Source organism: Epinephelus lanceolatus, chromosome 23 (assembly GCF_041903045.1).
Source record: "Epinephelus lanceolatus isolate andai-2023 chromosome 23, ASM4190304v1, whole genome shotgun sequence".
Taxonomy (NCBI): domain Eukaryota; kingdom Metazoa; phylum Chordata; class Actinopteri; order Perciformes; family Serranidae; genus Epinephelus; species Epinephelus lanceolatus.
Genome location: NC_135756.1, coordinates 21,372,102 through 21,388,227, shown reverse-complemented (window position 1 = coordinate 21,388,227; position 16,126 = coordinate 21,372,102). Strand labels below are relative to the sequence as shown.

At 40.7% G+C, this 16,126-nt stretch overlaps 1 protein-coding gene across 3 annotated transcripts in view; it reads right to left on the bottom strand.

Annotated features, from left to right (window-relative positions):
- Positions 1–339: 339 nt before the first annotated feature.
- Positions 340–16,126, bottom strand: part of rassf8b (Ras association domain family member 8b) — a 30,721-nt gene continuing 14,934 nt past the window's right edge. Inside the window, exons 2-9 of one of the 3 annotated variants that reach the window (XM_033614960.2) lie at positions 10,771–10,941; positions 7,636–7,986; positions 7,256–7,461; positions 5,539–5,742; positions 5,322–5,381; positions 3,656–3,778; positions 2,807–2,933; positions 340–1,288 (exon numbers count right to left, since the gene is read on the bottom strand). In XM_033614960.2, the coding sequence (XP_033470851.1) occupies positions 1,173–1,288; positions 2,807–2,933; positions 3,656–3,778; positions 5,322–5,381; positions 5,539–5,742; positions 7,256–7,461; positions 7,636–7,986; positions 10,771–10,882 (1,299 nt within the window). In that variant the 5' untranslated portion in view covers positions 10,883–10,941 and the 3' untranslated portion in view covers positions 340–1,172. Of the gene's footprint in view, positions 1,289–2,806; positions 2,934–3,655; positions 3,779–5,306; positions 5,382–5,538; positions 5,743–7,255; positions 7,462–7,635; positions 7,987–10,770; positions 10,942–16,126 lie in introns of all 3 variants that reach the window. The other 2 variants (XM_033614958.2, XM_033614961.2) reach the window with 2 other exon arrangements.

Sequence of the window (16,126 nt, the reverse complement as noted above, 5' to 3'; positions counted from 1 at the left end):
AACAAAATGCACAGTCATGTTTGACAGAATGAAGAAAGACAGATAACATCAGACCAGGAGGAACTTTCACACAGTTAACTTTTACCCGTCTGAAAAATCGATACTTTGTCGCCACCTGGTGGTCAGTCTGGGTCTGAAGTCATTGTTGGCTAATTTTCCAAGTAGGATTTCCACTGCAGGCACAAAGGCCTCTGTCATCACTCATCGCTCTGTTCACATTTCAGAGTTTTTGGAGAAAGTGATTATGTGAAACAAAGAGCAGATTAATGGCTCTGCACCAAATTTGACATAAAAACTGAACACAGAGCCAAAATATTTCACCAAAAAAGTCCAATAGTTGATGATGATGCTCCATTTATTTTCTCCTCTGTCGTTTACTTTATATTAAAGGCAAACATTTTTTACAAACACAGGAAATATGAGACAAATGAATCCCCAGTTAAAATCAATATGATAAATTCAAACTCATGTGAAAGATTGAGCCAAAGTAGAGTTATACTGACATCAGTTACCATGACTAGGTATCACCTGAATTGGTGCCAAGTATTTTATCAAATTTATATGGCGCATAGTTCAGTAGCTACCTTGAGTTCTGTTTTAACATCATTGACGTCTGGTTTTAAAAACACCAGAGTAAGGCAATCAGATATGGCTATGCACAGGTGTGGTGTCGGTGTTTGTGCATGCTCGTGCATGGATTATGTTTACATGTGTTCAAACTTTGTTCATGATTTACAACATAAAAATAAAGTTCGTCTGCGCTGTTTGGCTGAAGCCTCCACAGGCAACAAAAATGCATCTGCTGGCTTATAGTTTGTTTTTGTTTTGTTCTGAGAAAGTGATTTAAGAGGAATATTCACTCACTCATTGAAGTACAGACAGGTTAAATGTTAGTTTGCAAATGAGTATTGACATCAGTTTGAGTCGTAGTAAGATGGAAGAGGAGGCAGAGAAGGAAAGATGCAAAACAGATGTACGATTTTTTTTTTTTGTGATACCCCGCACATCCTCCATGTGATGTTATCGCCTCCACATTTTGTTTCAGTTCCTTGCTCAGGAGCATTTCAGCAGCTTAGGGGGTCGATTCTTGGGAGCCTTTCAGTCAGGGGAGCAATCCTAGTGACACCAGGCTGACCCTGCTGCTCAAGTAATGTCTCCTGCACAGATTGGGGTCACACGTAGATGCCTTCAGGGTTGAGGCTGGAGGACACGGTGCTTTGAAGGGTCCGAAGGTCGCTGGGTAGCAGACGAGAAGAGCCAAGTCGTTTCAGAGAACCAGAGTCCACTTCTGTAGCAAACAGCAAAACAAAAACAAAAGTATTTAGCCATCAAGGAAAAGAGACAGAGTCTGATTCAACAGTCAGACATGATATTTTTGCCATCTAGCACAATGATGCTCATGGATCTGTCGACCACTGTAAATAATTTCCGTAACTTTGTGTTGGTTCAGTGGCTGTAATGCTTGTAGGGATTTACAAAAGCTCTGCTTCAGTGACACAGTACAGAGTTTATTTTCAGATAACCTTACATCACACATTACGTTTATTTTTTACTTGCCCGACTGGACAACTGCATGAGGCATTCCACTTGCCCAAAAACAGAGTTTACTTGCCCCAGGAAAGCGTTAATGTTGAGCCCTAATACTAAGGGTGCTTTCAGACCTAGAGTTGTCTTGCTTTGGTCTGAATCAGGGACTAATCTTGTTACAAAGTTGCATAATTGCCTCATCGTGGACTATATTGCTGTCATTGTTCATTTTAGTCAAACCATACAGTTTGAAAACAAGGCGCGGCTCCAACTAGAAAACAATGTTTTGATGCAATGGATGTGCTGAATGTGCATATTAAGGCAGTACAGGAGGAGGTGCACATTAATAATCCTCCAGGACTGTAACATGCTCATGTTTAACCCAAACAATGTGTCATGTGACTGCAGTAGGTTTGGATCGAGGAACGCATTCTCACCACAAACAAACCGCACCAGTGTTTGTTTGTAACCAGACCGAGACCACCTCTTCGAGAAGGTCTCGGTCCGGTTGGTTTGGTGCACACCCAAGTACGATTGCTGTGTTCACACCTGCACAAACAAACCACACTTAGGGGGGAAAGTGTGGAGTTTTGCAGTCTATAGGAGTTTGGTTTCTGGTAATTCTCACGATATTCCATCACTTATTGGGCATGTTAGTCAGGGCATGAAAATGCACCTGCTGGTATCCTGGTTATTAATTTTCATGTAAATGAAGCCTCTGTCTGTTGATATATTCATTTATTTTTTTGGTGAACCCCCAAACTTTAAAGCTCAAACTCTATGTGCGCAATTATTAATGTACTTGATAACACAAACAGTTGCCACTATAGTAAATGCAATGATGTCAAACTGAACTAGGAGAGAACTGATAAATGAGTACTTTGTCACCCAAACGTTCTGGGGGATTTTTCTCAAAAAGGAATGAAAATAGGGATTTTCCTTTTGACTAACTGTGAAAGTCTTAAAGCATTTCAGGGCTGCTAGTGGTTTGGTCCATGTAATGGGGTTACAGACTTAAGCTGTTATGGCACTGTCTTGCCTCAACAGCTCAAGTCTACAGTTTATAGCATGTAATTCTCAGGATGACCACAGGGTGCCACTGTGTGCATACACATGTGAAAGCAATACTGCATGTAAAGCTCTTCAATCAAAATGTGGTTGGCTCTGAAATTGAACTTTTTAAGACGGTGATGGTAGTGTGGCAAGTCTGTGTTGGTGTGTACATGCACACTATGTGCATCTAGTGTCTATGTCTCTCTGTGAGTGTGTGTGTACGTGCCGTTGTTGTTTTCTCCTGTAGGTTGAGCGGGCAGCACAGTGACCTTGGTACCAGTCTGCTGAATGAACTGCTGCAGGTTGACCTGTCGTAGCTCTTTTGTCAGCTGCTCCAGCTCCTGCTCCTTCTCCTGTAATGGAAGAAAGACACCATGACAACTAAATTAAGTCTGTTCTAAGGCTGAAAAACACTCAATGAGCACTAAAATGAGATCTACCTTTAGAAATGTGTCTGATAGTACTGATGACATACGTGAATCCAGCTGCTGCACCTTATTTGAATCTTTTTCTGCATATTTGGATTTAAAACATGAAAATCAATAAGGGATCTCACTGAGCTCAGGATCTCTCCAGAAGTCATAACCCAGTTGAGACAGCTAGAGAGAAGAGTTAGCTCCCAGATGGTTACGCAACTGTAGGCGAGGGATTGTGTACTTATTCAGGCCCCTCTCTAATCAGGCGAAGAATGCTGTAATACCCTCCCTCCCTTCCTTCCCCTTCTCATTACCTCATGCTTCCCACACCCTACTGGACTTCGCCTGCACATTGAGCACTTCACTTCATACAAGGATGCACGCGGCCAAGGATCCGCTGCACATCCCTGCAAGCCACAGATTAAACTTCGCTTCACTGCCCACAACTTAATGAGCTTAGATTTCTATGGTTCCACCTGTGTGCAGAGGACTGAATTTTCAAACGCTGCAACTTTCTTAATGAGAATTCTTTTAAAACATTTTTTAAAATAAACCTCTGTTGCAGGTATTCGGAAATGCCAAGGGTGCTTTTCAGTTCCTGGCAATTTCGAGACTTTGGTGTTAAAAAATCTAAATCGAAACACTAAATCTGAGCTGACCTGTAATCTCTTGCTGGACTGGCTAAGTGAGCGTTCCAGCGCCCTGCAGCTGCTCTCCAGCCGCGCCGTGTGTTGGCTCTGCATTTCAAGCTCTGCCTTCACTTTCTCCAGCTGGGCTTGCACCTGAAATCCAGAGTGGAAGTGAAGAGAGAAAAGCCAACGCTCATTACCAGTTTTCAGGAGAGGTGGGCAAAAGTTACTAATGCTTGTAGTAAATATGAGGAAGGGCTCCTTCATGCTTTAATGTGTTCAGAACTTCACAATAGTTCCTCTGGTATAAAAAAAACAATACAGTTGTACTATGTGAAGAATAACTTCACAGTCAGAAAAATCCTTGTTATTAGTCACACCTCTCTCCAAGGCTGTTAAATGAAAAGCAGTCAGCATCCTTTGTAACTGAGAGCGAGCACCTACATCTGCCACAACAGTGACAAACAAGAGACTGACTATGCTTGACCAGCATAATGTTGATTGAATACTGGAAAAAGAAAATAAATTTAGTATAACGTCCTATCTGTATGTTCCTACATTTCATTTGGACCAACCAGCTCCGTGACTAGCTTGCTGTTTGCAATTACTTTGTTAAGCTAACGTTACAAAGTACACAAATAGCTTAACCTAGCTTAACAGCTAGTTGTTGTTGGCCGTCCAGCTACACTGCATGGACCTGGTTGCTTCGTAGCAGATAAAATAATTTGCAAACCAACCCCATTCTGGATAAATTAGCTGACATTATCCCCTCAATACTGTATTTTACATCTGCTAGCTAGCAAAATGTCCACATTAAGCAGTGTTTACACTATGAGCGACACAGTAATGGGCTACAGTCATTTTTAATGCCCAACACTTGTTGCTGTGGATGAGTGTGACGTGCTAAAAATAAAAGCTGAGCTACCTTCAACTTCTGCCCCAATGACGCAGTGAAGCGTCAACCAGTCATTTTTATTATATGTTTCTAGCTGTTAGCTGGCGCTGTGCTAGCTTTATGTGCATTGCAGTGCACCTGGGGTTGTAATGGGGCAGCAAAACGGGATGTTAATGGGCCTCAGACATTGTCTAAAATATATTTTTTGATGGCAAGTTGCAGACACATACAAGCGACAATGCACACAGCTATCCTTTAGCTTCACCCCCCAGCCACAGATTGTGAAGATGTGTCTCTTGGCTGCCGCTGCAAAATGTATATGGGTTGGTGTTGGTTGGTTGTTTATGTTGGTGGACTCCATTTCTTAGCTAATGTTAGCTATGTTAGCTGAAGAGAGATGCAGCACGCTGTTGGGAAAAGTCTGCCTAGAGGGCTTTCTGCCAGAAAGGGATTATTGTGGTTAAGGTCCATCACATCATTTTGATTTTCCCATTAAATTCAGCCAGTGTCCCTTACAGATAAGTCAGTCCATAGGCTATAAAAAGCAATGGAGAAAGTCGGCAAAGTTCTCAGTTTCTAAGCTGGTTACAATTTGTTTACCCATTGGCAATATAAAAATGATTAATGCATGTAAAAAGTTACATACAGTACCTTGAAGTATTATTTTTGTTTGTATGACAGACACTGAGAGACCTGAAGGACATGTCAGCAGCTTGACAAACTACACTCCTCTCTGCTTGCATGATGCTGAGTGTGTTTTGTACAACATGATGAATTAGATTATACCTCCTCCTCACTGACCCTCTGGTTGAGCTCGGCCTCCTGCTGCAGCCGCTCCTGCTCCAGGCCTCCCTCCAGGCTCTACAGAACATGACAGATAATGAATAATATGGAACATAATCTTCACAGAAAACCAAATTAATTACACTTTTCAATTCCAAGTTTTCATGCTGTTTATAAACCCAGTAAAACAGCATCCAGCATGAACCAGGTAGCCTCCCTATAACTCCGAGCTCACCTGTATGTGTGCCAAGTACTCTGAAAGCTTGGCTTCACAGTCACGTACACGGCCCTGCAGCTCGACTAGCTGTTGCCGAAGTTGCCGCTCGCTCTCATGCTCAATCTGCAGCTCGTTCTGCCAGAATTCCTCCTCCTCCATCTCTGCATCGTTCCTCCTCACCTGCTGCTCTAAAAGCAGCAGCTCCTCCTCCAAGTTTCCTCCCTGGTAATGAGAAATGATTCCATTTGAGAATTCTCTGGCCCCAAAGAGAATATAAAATACTTATTAAAGAAAACGGTAAGGGAATGAAAGATGATGCAGGGATGTACCTGGCCTTTCACACTTATAGACTCAAAAGATGGAACAGAGACAGGCTGCTATTAATTATGAATTAGACCTAGTGTTGTGGCCCACAGCCACCTACAGAGATTTAAAATGAACAATGTTTTTTTTTTCGTCTTTTTTTTTAATGAAACACAGAGTTCACTCCAGTGCCTGCAGAGCAACACAGCAATACAGTGTTCTGCAGAGAGAAGCTGCAACTGCCCATAGCAAGTAAGATTTAGGTGTTTTTGCTTTTTTAACAATGAATTGTTATTTATTTGATGATGACATAATGATGACATGCTGATGACATGCTGATGTCATGATGATGACATTTTTCAAATGAACAATATTGTAAGTAGTGTGGCGGCTACGTCAGAAAAACTGACTATCCAGTTGGAGCAGTGTATAAAAGATCACAGACATGATGATAACATGTTGATAATGACATGATGAAGACATGATGACGACATGCTGATGAAATGATTATGAGATGATGATGACATGATGATGACATGATGACGACATGATGACATGTTGATGAGATAATGATGACATTTTGATGACATGATGACATGATATTGACATTTTGATGACATGATGATGGCATGATATGATGACAACATGATGTTCATATTTTGATGACATGATGATGACATGATGATGACAATTTAATGACATGATGATGACATAATGACATGATGATGACATAATGATGATACCTTTTTTTGTAAATGAACAATATTGTGCATAGTGTGGCAGCTACGTCAGAGTGAGAGTAGGATATTATACGAAGTGTAGCCATATACTAACCGTGTATGAGAATATACTGTGTCCATCTCTATATCAATCGTTGCTTATGAACGGCAGTCAAACTGTCAAACTGCTGTTTAGCTGTAAATGACCCAGCTGCAATGTTGAAAACAGTTGAGCCAAAACCAGGCACTGCCCATCATACAGAGCAAGTGATCCCATTTTACAGCTAAACACTGACTAAAATATATTTTTGAAATATCTGAGGTGAGAAATAGGCAATGCAATTAGAAACTCTGATCAGTGCTGTCTAGTTTCTGTCTAGGATTCACGAGCTGTGACTGACATGATTGACAGTTGCATTATAGACTCCTCAGGTCTGATTGGTTGTTTTCATTGAGCCAAGGTGGATTCTTGCAAATGCCATTAGAAGTGAGGAGTCAGAGTAAAAGGATTTTTCCCCTCAGACTATCTGTCTTATGTACTACTGTCTGAACATAGTGACAGTTTCATCAAATATGACAAAACCTTATTTAATTAAAGCTATCAGCTACAGCTGTAATAGATTTGTGAGGGTGTTCAGAGTGCAGGTGTTCTAGATCTGCACACATCATCGTTTCCTGTAAGTAACAGCACTGGCAGCTGTGGTTTTACTCACTTTGTTGGCTTCGCCGCCGGTCTCCTCCCAGTCTCGCAGTTCGGCCTCGCAGCCCAGCAGACGGCTCTCCAGGGCCTGGAGTTTGTCTCTCTGCAGCTGCACCAGTCGGCTCAGCTCTCTGGCTGGACTCCCAGGTACAGATGCTACTCCAACACCTCCAACCCTGCTCAGGTTCAGACTCACCCCCTGCTGCTGTAGCTGTTTGGCTGGATGGATGGATTAATGGGTGGATGGGAGATGAAAGGATTAGATTGTTGACAAATGCAAGCATAGAAGGAGGGAGGGAAAGAGAATGAGAACAGTACGTACACAACCAATAACACAACTATCACCCACAGCAGTAATAGCTTAAATATACTGAACAACATAAAACACACTACCTTCAGCATCTCTGCTTTTCCCAAATATGTCCCTCAGACCCTTGGCCCCTCCAGTGAAGGTCAAAGACTTGCGTTTGGGTTCCCTTCGTTTGAGTGAGCGGTCTGTCCCTGACGGGCGGAGCTTGGCCAGAGGTGGCAGGCTCTGCCGATAGAAACCACGCTCCGGGACGCGAGCCTGCCCGTCAGAGGTGGGCCGTTCGCTAACAGATGGGCCTGTTCGTTGGAGGATGAGCTGGACATCACTGGCATACTGACCCCACTTGTTGAGGGACACCACAGGATTCTCGTGTGGGGCCAGGTGACGTTCTGTCTCACGCCATTTTTCGATCAAAGTGTACCTGCCGGTGCGCCCTGGGACAAAGTGAAAAATGTGATGCATTTGGTGTTTAATTACAGAAATATTCCTGACAATTTATCGTAGAAGCCCTGAAAACATATTTTCTCAATCACTTTCTTACTGTGGGTGATGGATCACACATGACCACAAAATAATCTGACAAACACGTTTGATTATTTCACAACAGATTTTTTGTATTTCCTTGTTTTCTCTGTCCTTTTCTCCCTTTTTAAAGTGGACGGAGCTCAGCTGGAAATGGGTGATGTCATAAACTTTAATGCACCAATCAGGATTAAACATTCAGACAATCAGAATGCGATGAAAGCTTTTGGGTTGTTTTGTTGTTTTTACTGGCCTGACTGTTCAATTTTAAATCTAATTTATTTCAGCTTTGCTTTCAATTAATTGCATAGAGAAATGGTTTCAACAGGGAAGATGCCTTTGAAGGGACTCCCCATTGTTCCCACAGCCCCAGATTCTGAAGCCCCGTTAGTCTGAAAAATGTCTCACTGGACCAAAAACCCATTTCTCCAACAGCCCGTTATCCCAAAAACAAACACTCACTCCTCCAAAGTCTCATTCCTTAGAAAATACACACTCTGTGGTTGAACAACCCAATCACCAAAAAAGAGCATTGTACATTTTTGTAATTCAAAGATATGTGAATGATATGTTGACAACATGAACGATATGTTCAAAACTTCACATTTCAACAATGCTGTGGTGACTCTGTGGTTAGGTTTAGGCCAGGGGTCGACAACCTTTACTATATTAAGAGCCATATTTGGCCAAATAAATAAATAAGTAATCTTTCAAGAGCCACATAACATATTTGAGCCTTATAATGTAAGTAACACAGCCTATTGGGTCTTAATTAGCCTGTTAATATTATTAATTGGTCTAAATGAGCATCCATTGATATGTTTTACCATGAGGTAACTACTCCTAGTGGGCTATCTATAATAATTTGGTACTTTAACTTTGCAGCATTGGCAATGAAAGTAAACAAATCTGTCCACAAACAATTAAGTTTTCTATTTTACAGCAAACATTTTTTTTCTATTTGGCAGCCATATCTAGCCTAGCTAGGGAGACTAAAGTTATGGTTAGAAAATGATCATGTTTTGGCTTCTAACAGAATGGGCTCAGTGGCTGAAACGCCACTGGGAAATGCTGGGAAGGGCTGGTAAAAAATACCCGTTATAAGTGGCTCAAACGCTGCTGGAAAACTGAAACTGGCTTCATTGAGTGTGTATTATTTGAGAACCAAGACTTCAGAGCAGTAGCCATTTTTGGGGGGGGATAATAGGCTGTTGGGCTTTTGGCTTCATAGGACTGTTTTTCTGAATTTACAGGGCTTTGGAATTTTGGGCCATCTGAACAATGGTATGGCACTACCTTAGACTGATTCAGCTCCCACTTGTTCAATAAAACTTTCCGTTGTAGTAGGTATTGCTCTCTCCTTGGGAGGTCCTTCTGACCTGTTGTGTTCCCCAAGGATGTATTCTTGGCCCCCTTTCACACATGAGTCACAAACACAGTTCTCTCTCATTGTTAGACTGACTACACCCAGATTTATGGCCTGTAACGTGACTTGCATCATTTAATTGTCTCATACTATTAGTGTTTGTTGTTGTCATGGTGCAAACTCCCAGTGGTAAGAAGTTAACTTGAGCACGCTTTAAAAAAATCAGCTCAAAGTGTATTGCAACTAGGAGAGGAAATAGAGAACAGATACAGTAAATTCTTTCACAACTCTCCCACACTTGTGCAGCATCGGTACTTTCAAAGAACTTTTACCAGCATGTTTGTTGAAAGAATTTAACAGTGGGAAAATTCAGCTCAACAAACACTGATTGTGTTGGGAAAAGGGCTGCGTTCAATGGTTCCCAGCTGTGTGTGTGTGTGTGTGTGTGTGTGTACGCCTACATTCGTGTTTGTGCACATATAGATAAGAGTAAAACACTGCCCATCGTACCCTCACAGTAAGGGTCCTTGTAAAAGAGTCACATTCATCACTACAGCCATTCACATCAAAGCACCCAGACCTGGACAAAAGGCACGGAGAACACAAAGGACAGTGAACACCATAACTCCTACTACACTGTCACCATGAAAGACATGTGTTTTAACTCTGGGTTGGTGAGAAATCCCTGTAGAAATCTGTCCATTTTAACACATCTTTCTGTTTAATGAAATCATATTCTTGTGGTCTTGGATTCACAGCTATATGCACTATACAACCTATACAATGAGTACCCGAATCAGTGTCAACTTATTTCTCTGCAATTGTACAGCAGGTAAATAAACCAAAGTCTGCAGCATGACTCATCTCGTTGTGTGCATTCCATTTATGATGAAAATCTCTTTGTGCCCTCTAGTCACTTTTCATTTTACTGCAATTTATCATCTCCAGTATGTCTGACAACCTGCCTTGCCAATATTGGACACAACCCACACAGCAGAAAATCCCCATAGGGATTTGTGAGGGCCTAAATATCATTTACACCACCTTGGTTTAAGTTCTTTCAGCACATGAACCAGATGGAGAGGATTTCATCTTAAAGTGTTAGATCTGTTCTTCTTGGCGGGCTCTTTGTCATGTTATTAGTTGGCCATTTGGATTTTCAAAGACTTTTTGGGTATACATATTGGGCTGTGAATCGCCTATCATATAACCAATAAGATTTCACAGCCACTGCTCATATTCTTGTGATATTCAATCTTTTTTGATCATCTACCAACACAAGAGATGAGTGCACTGTCTTTCATATTGTATTAAGTTGTTTTGAGCTTACCAATGGCTTGCGCCAAAGCAATGACCACTTCCTGGCATGTGGTGAACTCTGTAACCCCGCACACGATGCGCTGCACTCCATCCACCCACACTTTCAGCTCCATGGCCTTCATTCAGAGGCCCTCATTCCTCCACACCACAAAGGGGTGCTAATAATGTTCAACTGTCCATCCTTAAAAGGAACAAAAAAACACAATGTTAGTGCAGTCTATGTTACACACTTGCATCAAAGACATAACTCTTAAAACAAAAACCTTTACACTGCACTGGAACTAACATATCAACCATATCAAATTTAACGTGTCAACTGTGTGTTTAGAGTAGGCCTGGGAAATAGAGCCTTTGAATAATATAACAATATTTTTAGACTATATTGCGATACACAATATATATCTCAATATTTTGAAATCTCCTCTAAACTTCTAACTATGAAACTACTATAATAAATAAAAGTACTGTTACAATAAAGTTAAATAAACTACTGTTACAATAAAGTTACATAAAGTACTGTTACAATAAAGGAAAATCAAGTACTGTTATAATGAAGTTAAATAAACTACAGTGACATAAAGTTAAATAAAGTACTGTTACTATAAAGTTAAATAAAGTACCGTGACAATAAAGTTAAATAAAATACTGTTTTAATAAAGTACAGTACTGTTATAATGTAATAAACTACTGTAACAATAAAGTTAAATAAAGTACTGTTTTTAGTAAAGTAAAATATAGTACTGTTACAATAAAGGTAAATAAAGCACTGTAATAATGAAGTACTGTTATCATGAAGTTAAACAAAGTACAAATAATGAAGCTACAAAAAACTACTGGGACAATAAAGTTAAATACAGTACTATTACAATGTAGTTAAATAAAGTACCATTTTTAGTAAAGTAAAATAAAGTACTGTTACAATAAAGGTAAATAAAGCACTGTTATAATGAAGTACTGTTATAATGAAGTTAAACAAAGTACAAATAATGAAGCTACAAAAAACTACTGGGACACTGAAGTTAAATACAGTACTATTACAATGTAGTTAAATAAACTGCTGTGACAATAACATAAAATAAACTACTGTGACAATTAAGTTAAATAAAGTACTGTTACAATAAAGTAAAATAAACTATTGTAACAATTAAGTTAAATAAAGTACTGTTATACTGAATAAGAAAGAAGAAAATTGAAATAGTCCTATTATATTACTATTATTATTATATATTATATTAAATAAATTTATTGTAATAAAGTTAAAGCAGTGCTATAATCAAGTGAAATAAAGTTCTGTCATTAAAAAAGTTTAAAAAAAAAAGTACTGTTATAGTGAAATAAATCAAAGTGAAATCACTGGTGCTTTTATTCTGAAGCAGGAAGTGTTGATGTTTTCACTGTGAACTTGAAGCTTCCAGTCAAATGTCAGATGTTAGCATTTAGTGGAAAATTAAAGCGTCACAGCTGCACTATTAAATGTGACATTTTATTCACTGTGAGCAGTAAACAAATTAACAGTTCATATATATTCATAACATTTGAAAGTCGCATTGGTGCTCCATGGTTGCAAAATACAACTAAATGGTTGTGGTCTGGAGCCCTGCAGATAGGAAAACACACGCCTGCTAACACACTATCACACAGAAGAGAGTGGTCTGGATGGGCAGGGGAGTGCATGTGATGTATCATGTTTGTGAGTCCTATTTTTCTATTAGTTTCTGTGAGAAGAACAGAGCCATAGGAGAGAGTGAGAGAACCGAAACGCCAAAGTATCATGCCATTGGCTTAAAAAAATGACATGAAAATGTATAGTCATTTCAAGTCTAATCGATACATGGCCCACCCCTAGTTTACAGCATGCCCCCTAGTGGTCAGTAAATGCCAGTTAACTCATATTGTTTACTTTGGCTGTGGAATTTTGTAGAATAATAACAATCATGTTGCCACAAAATGATTTAGCTATAACTTGATATTCCCAGCCTTTTATTTCCAACCTCATGTTTTAATCAATAATTTCCAGCACTTCCCAGAATGACTTTACAACCACTTGACAACATGGTTACTACGACATGGAAGGAAAGAGCTAAAATCTTAAAAATATCAACCAAGCACCACATGATTGAGCAGCACGGCACCAGCTTCCTGTAAACGAACAACTTGCACCAATTTACAACACTTGTTTTTCTGAAGTAGTTTCCTGTAACACTGCTGATAAATTGCTTCAAGAGCACACTTGTGGTGCAGTGATTGTGACTGGCTAACAGGCCTCATCTAATATATTTTTCATTTGCCGGTGTCGGTGCAGGAAAGCTCACAGCGGTCGCATGCACGCAGAACGAGAGCCATTTTCAAACTGCTGACACAAGCACCTCAGCAGCGAGGCAGTCATTACGAACCTGGCAAGGCCACGACAGCGGGCCAGTGCAACAGAGCAGTGAAGGAGCTGGTGCCTAATGCTCAGACTATTGCAACCCCACTGGGCAGCAGCCCTGCTTTTTCCCGACGGGGTCATCAGCTCAGCTCTGATCCTTGACTTCCATATCACTTGAGGCCTCCCTTAACAATTTAGGTCGCCTTCCATCTTCATCACAGCTGGGATGGGACTCCCATCCCTCCTGCAATTTAACTACCAGTCCCCTTCAGGCCTTTTTCCTACTGAGACTGCATTACATTGCACACTCCTCTGCACTGAGGGCATCTGGTAAGGGCAAGGCCTGCCTTCAGTGGGGAATGGGATGATTTGTAACAGCAGACAGATGCTGCAGGATGGATCTGCTTCAGACGCCTCTCACAGTCTAGTAAATGAGACTGTGCCCATGAACACAGCTCAGCTTAATGGGGCAAGAAAGAAGAGAAATTAGAGAAAAAAGGGGGAATGAAGGTGAAACAGTGGAGGGATGGATGGATAAGCAAAGCAAAGAAAGACGTTTGGGATTGCCATGAGGATGCGTGCAAACACTATCAGGCTGAAAAAGCCATGGAACAATATTTATTTTGTTGGTGGATCAGGCAGGAAGTCAGGACAGGAAACATCATGCTTACTGTAAGATGATCTACTCACCAATAGGTCAGTTGAGTGAAACAATTCCTAATCTGAATGCACGGTTCATTAGAAAAGTTTGACCTGAACAGTGTCTGTGCGTTCCAATACCCACACTACCATACTATATAGTATGCCAGAAAAAGATTTAGTATGTCCCAGTACATAGTATGTCAAATGCAGAATGCCAAAAATACCAGGATGTTCTACTACATCCGGTCCGATTGTGCAGTATGCAAGCCTGCATGCTTTTCTGGCCATTCTGACCCACAATCCTCTGCACAGCGGATGATTTGTCATATTGACTGAGCTGCGAACAGATGAAAGGTGATTGACAGCTGTCGCAATGTCGAGTGTCGAGAATAGGAATATTGATTGTTCAAGTGAATGAAATAATCATCAAACGGTGCGGTTACATGATGGCTTCTCATTCTGAATGAAATAAATCTGAATGAAATCAGGGAGTTTTTCCATGTAGTTTACATGGGAAATATTCATTCCAAATGAGGGTTTACACAAGAGATCAGTTTAATTGCCTTTATTCGGGTCCGCGCAAGGTTTGGGGCAGGGAAGGTTTCTGATTGGATAGGGGGCGAGGCGGATGTTACGTGTTTACGTTTACCGGAAGAAAACGCAGTAATCCTCGCTCCGGATAACAAGATGCTTGACAACGCCATTCTTAGTGCCTTTTTAGGGAGATGGGAGGTAGTAGGTCGAAGCAGGGAGATAGCTGACCGTGCTGTGGCGAATGGAAACAGGTGAGTGCAACGAGTCCGACTGCTCTATCTCAGCCCATTGCTATGCCCGCTATATACGTCATTGCGCCAGAAGGGCAAGGAAACGAGCATGCGCAGAAAGACTGGAATGAACTTAAAGAGGAATGGGTGTATACAAGGGCAAGAAATTCTTTCATTCGGAGTTAGAAACAGAATATTCCAGCCCCTTACATCGGATTGAATTTTCAATCGCATTGGCCATTTTCATTCCGAATTAGGTGTTTACAAGATCACTTTTAATAGGAATGAACTTTCATTCTGAATGGAAAGGGAATTAAACTGTCCATGTAGACGTACTCAATACCACAAATAGGACATATGCAGATGTAATTTCACTGTCACAACTATGTTAGAATCTACAATCTGTGCTGTTGTAACTTTAAAGTTAAACTACATACATCGCAAAGTAACATCAGCAGAGCTCTCTGAGTTGATCTCCGTCTCTGGCGAACTCAGTGAGTGGCGTTTGTTTTATTCCCAAGGTAACGATTATAAAAGCAAGAGGGTCAAAGTTCAGGGCGTAGTGTTATGAGACAGCAGTTTTCCTGATTGTGTGCATACTGCATGCAACAGTACGTATTTTTTACGTCCTCTCCTGTGTGCCAAGCATGAACTCCCGGTTAGAATTCCTTTGGTGTTCATTGCTCAAGAGGTTATAATCAGGGGCCGAGTTATCTGGGGAGGTCTCTTCCTCTCCAAAACAAATAGACCTGTTGGTTTAAGATGGAATAAACAGAAAAAAAGCTGTTTAACGTTTAAAATCTAAGCGTTTCCTACACTGTTTGGCTCGTCCTGGAGGGACAGCTAACTACAGTGGGTGACACAAAAACCCAAATGGCCCTATCTAGAACCAGTGCTTGGGTTGTCCGTTCTGGGCTACTGTAGAAACAGTGGACAAGGATTTGCTCCCTATGTAGACATAAACAGCTCATGATAAAGTAACAAAAACACAATAATTCTTATTTTAAGGTGATTATGCACTGAAGAAAACATTACTGCAATCCGTTTCTGCCAATACATTCCCACAAATCCTTCACACTGGACCTTTAAATTTGCAGTCAGCAGCTTAACAAAAGGTCTGTGACATAACACACAATATCCTAGCAGATGATGTGATGACGCCTTTAAATTATCACAGCTGCTGCTGAAATGTTGTAATACGGTGTTTATTCAATGACGGGTGATACTGAAGTCACACCAGGAGGAAGAGCCAGTGTTGACACGAGCTTGTAAATCTGCGCCCTCCCTCTATCTCTTTCTCACACATGGATAAACACACTCTACACAAACACACTCGCTACGTGCACAGCTACACGAGAAATCGAACTGAAGTCATTTGCTCCTCTGTGATACAATCATCATGAATGTATCATCGGAACAGAGAGCAAAACAAGCTGCAGCAAACTCACTTGTGCTTCATTCAAGTCCAAATCAGTCGACAATGAGAAACTTTAAAAGCCTAAAAACTTAATTTAAAAAAAATTAACCCCCCCAAATTATCATTTTACATCATTTACTTACAATGCTGCATTGAATTTGTGAAGCAAACTTTG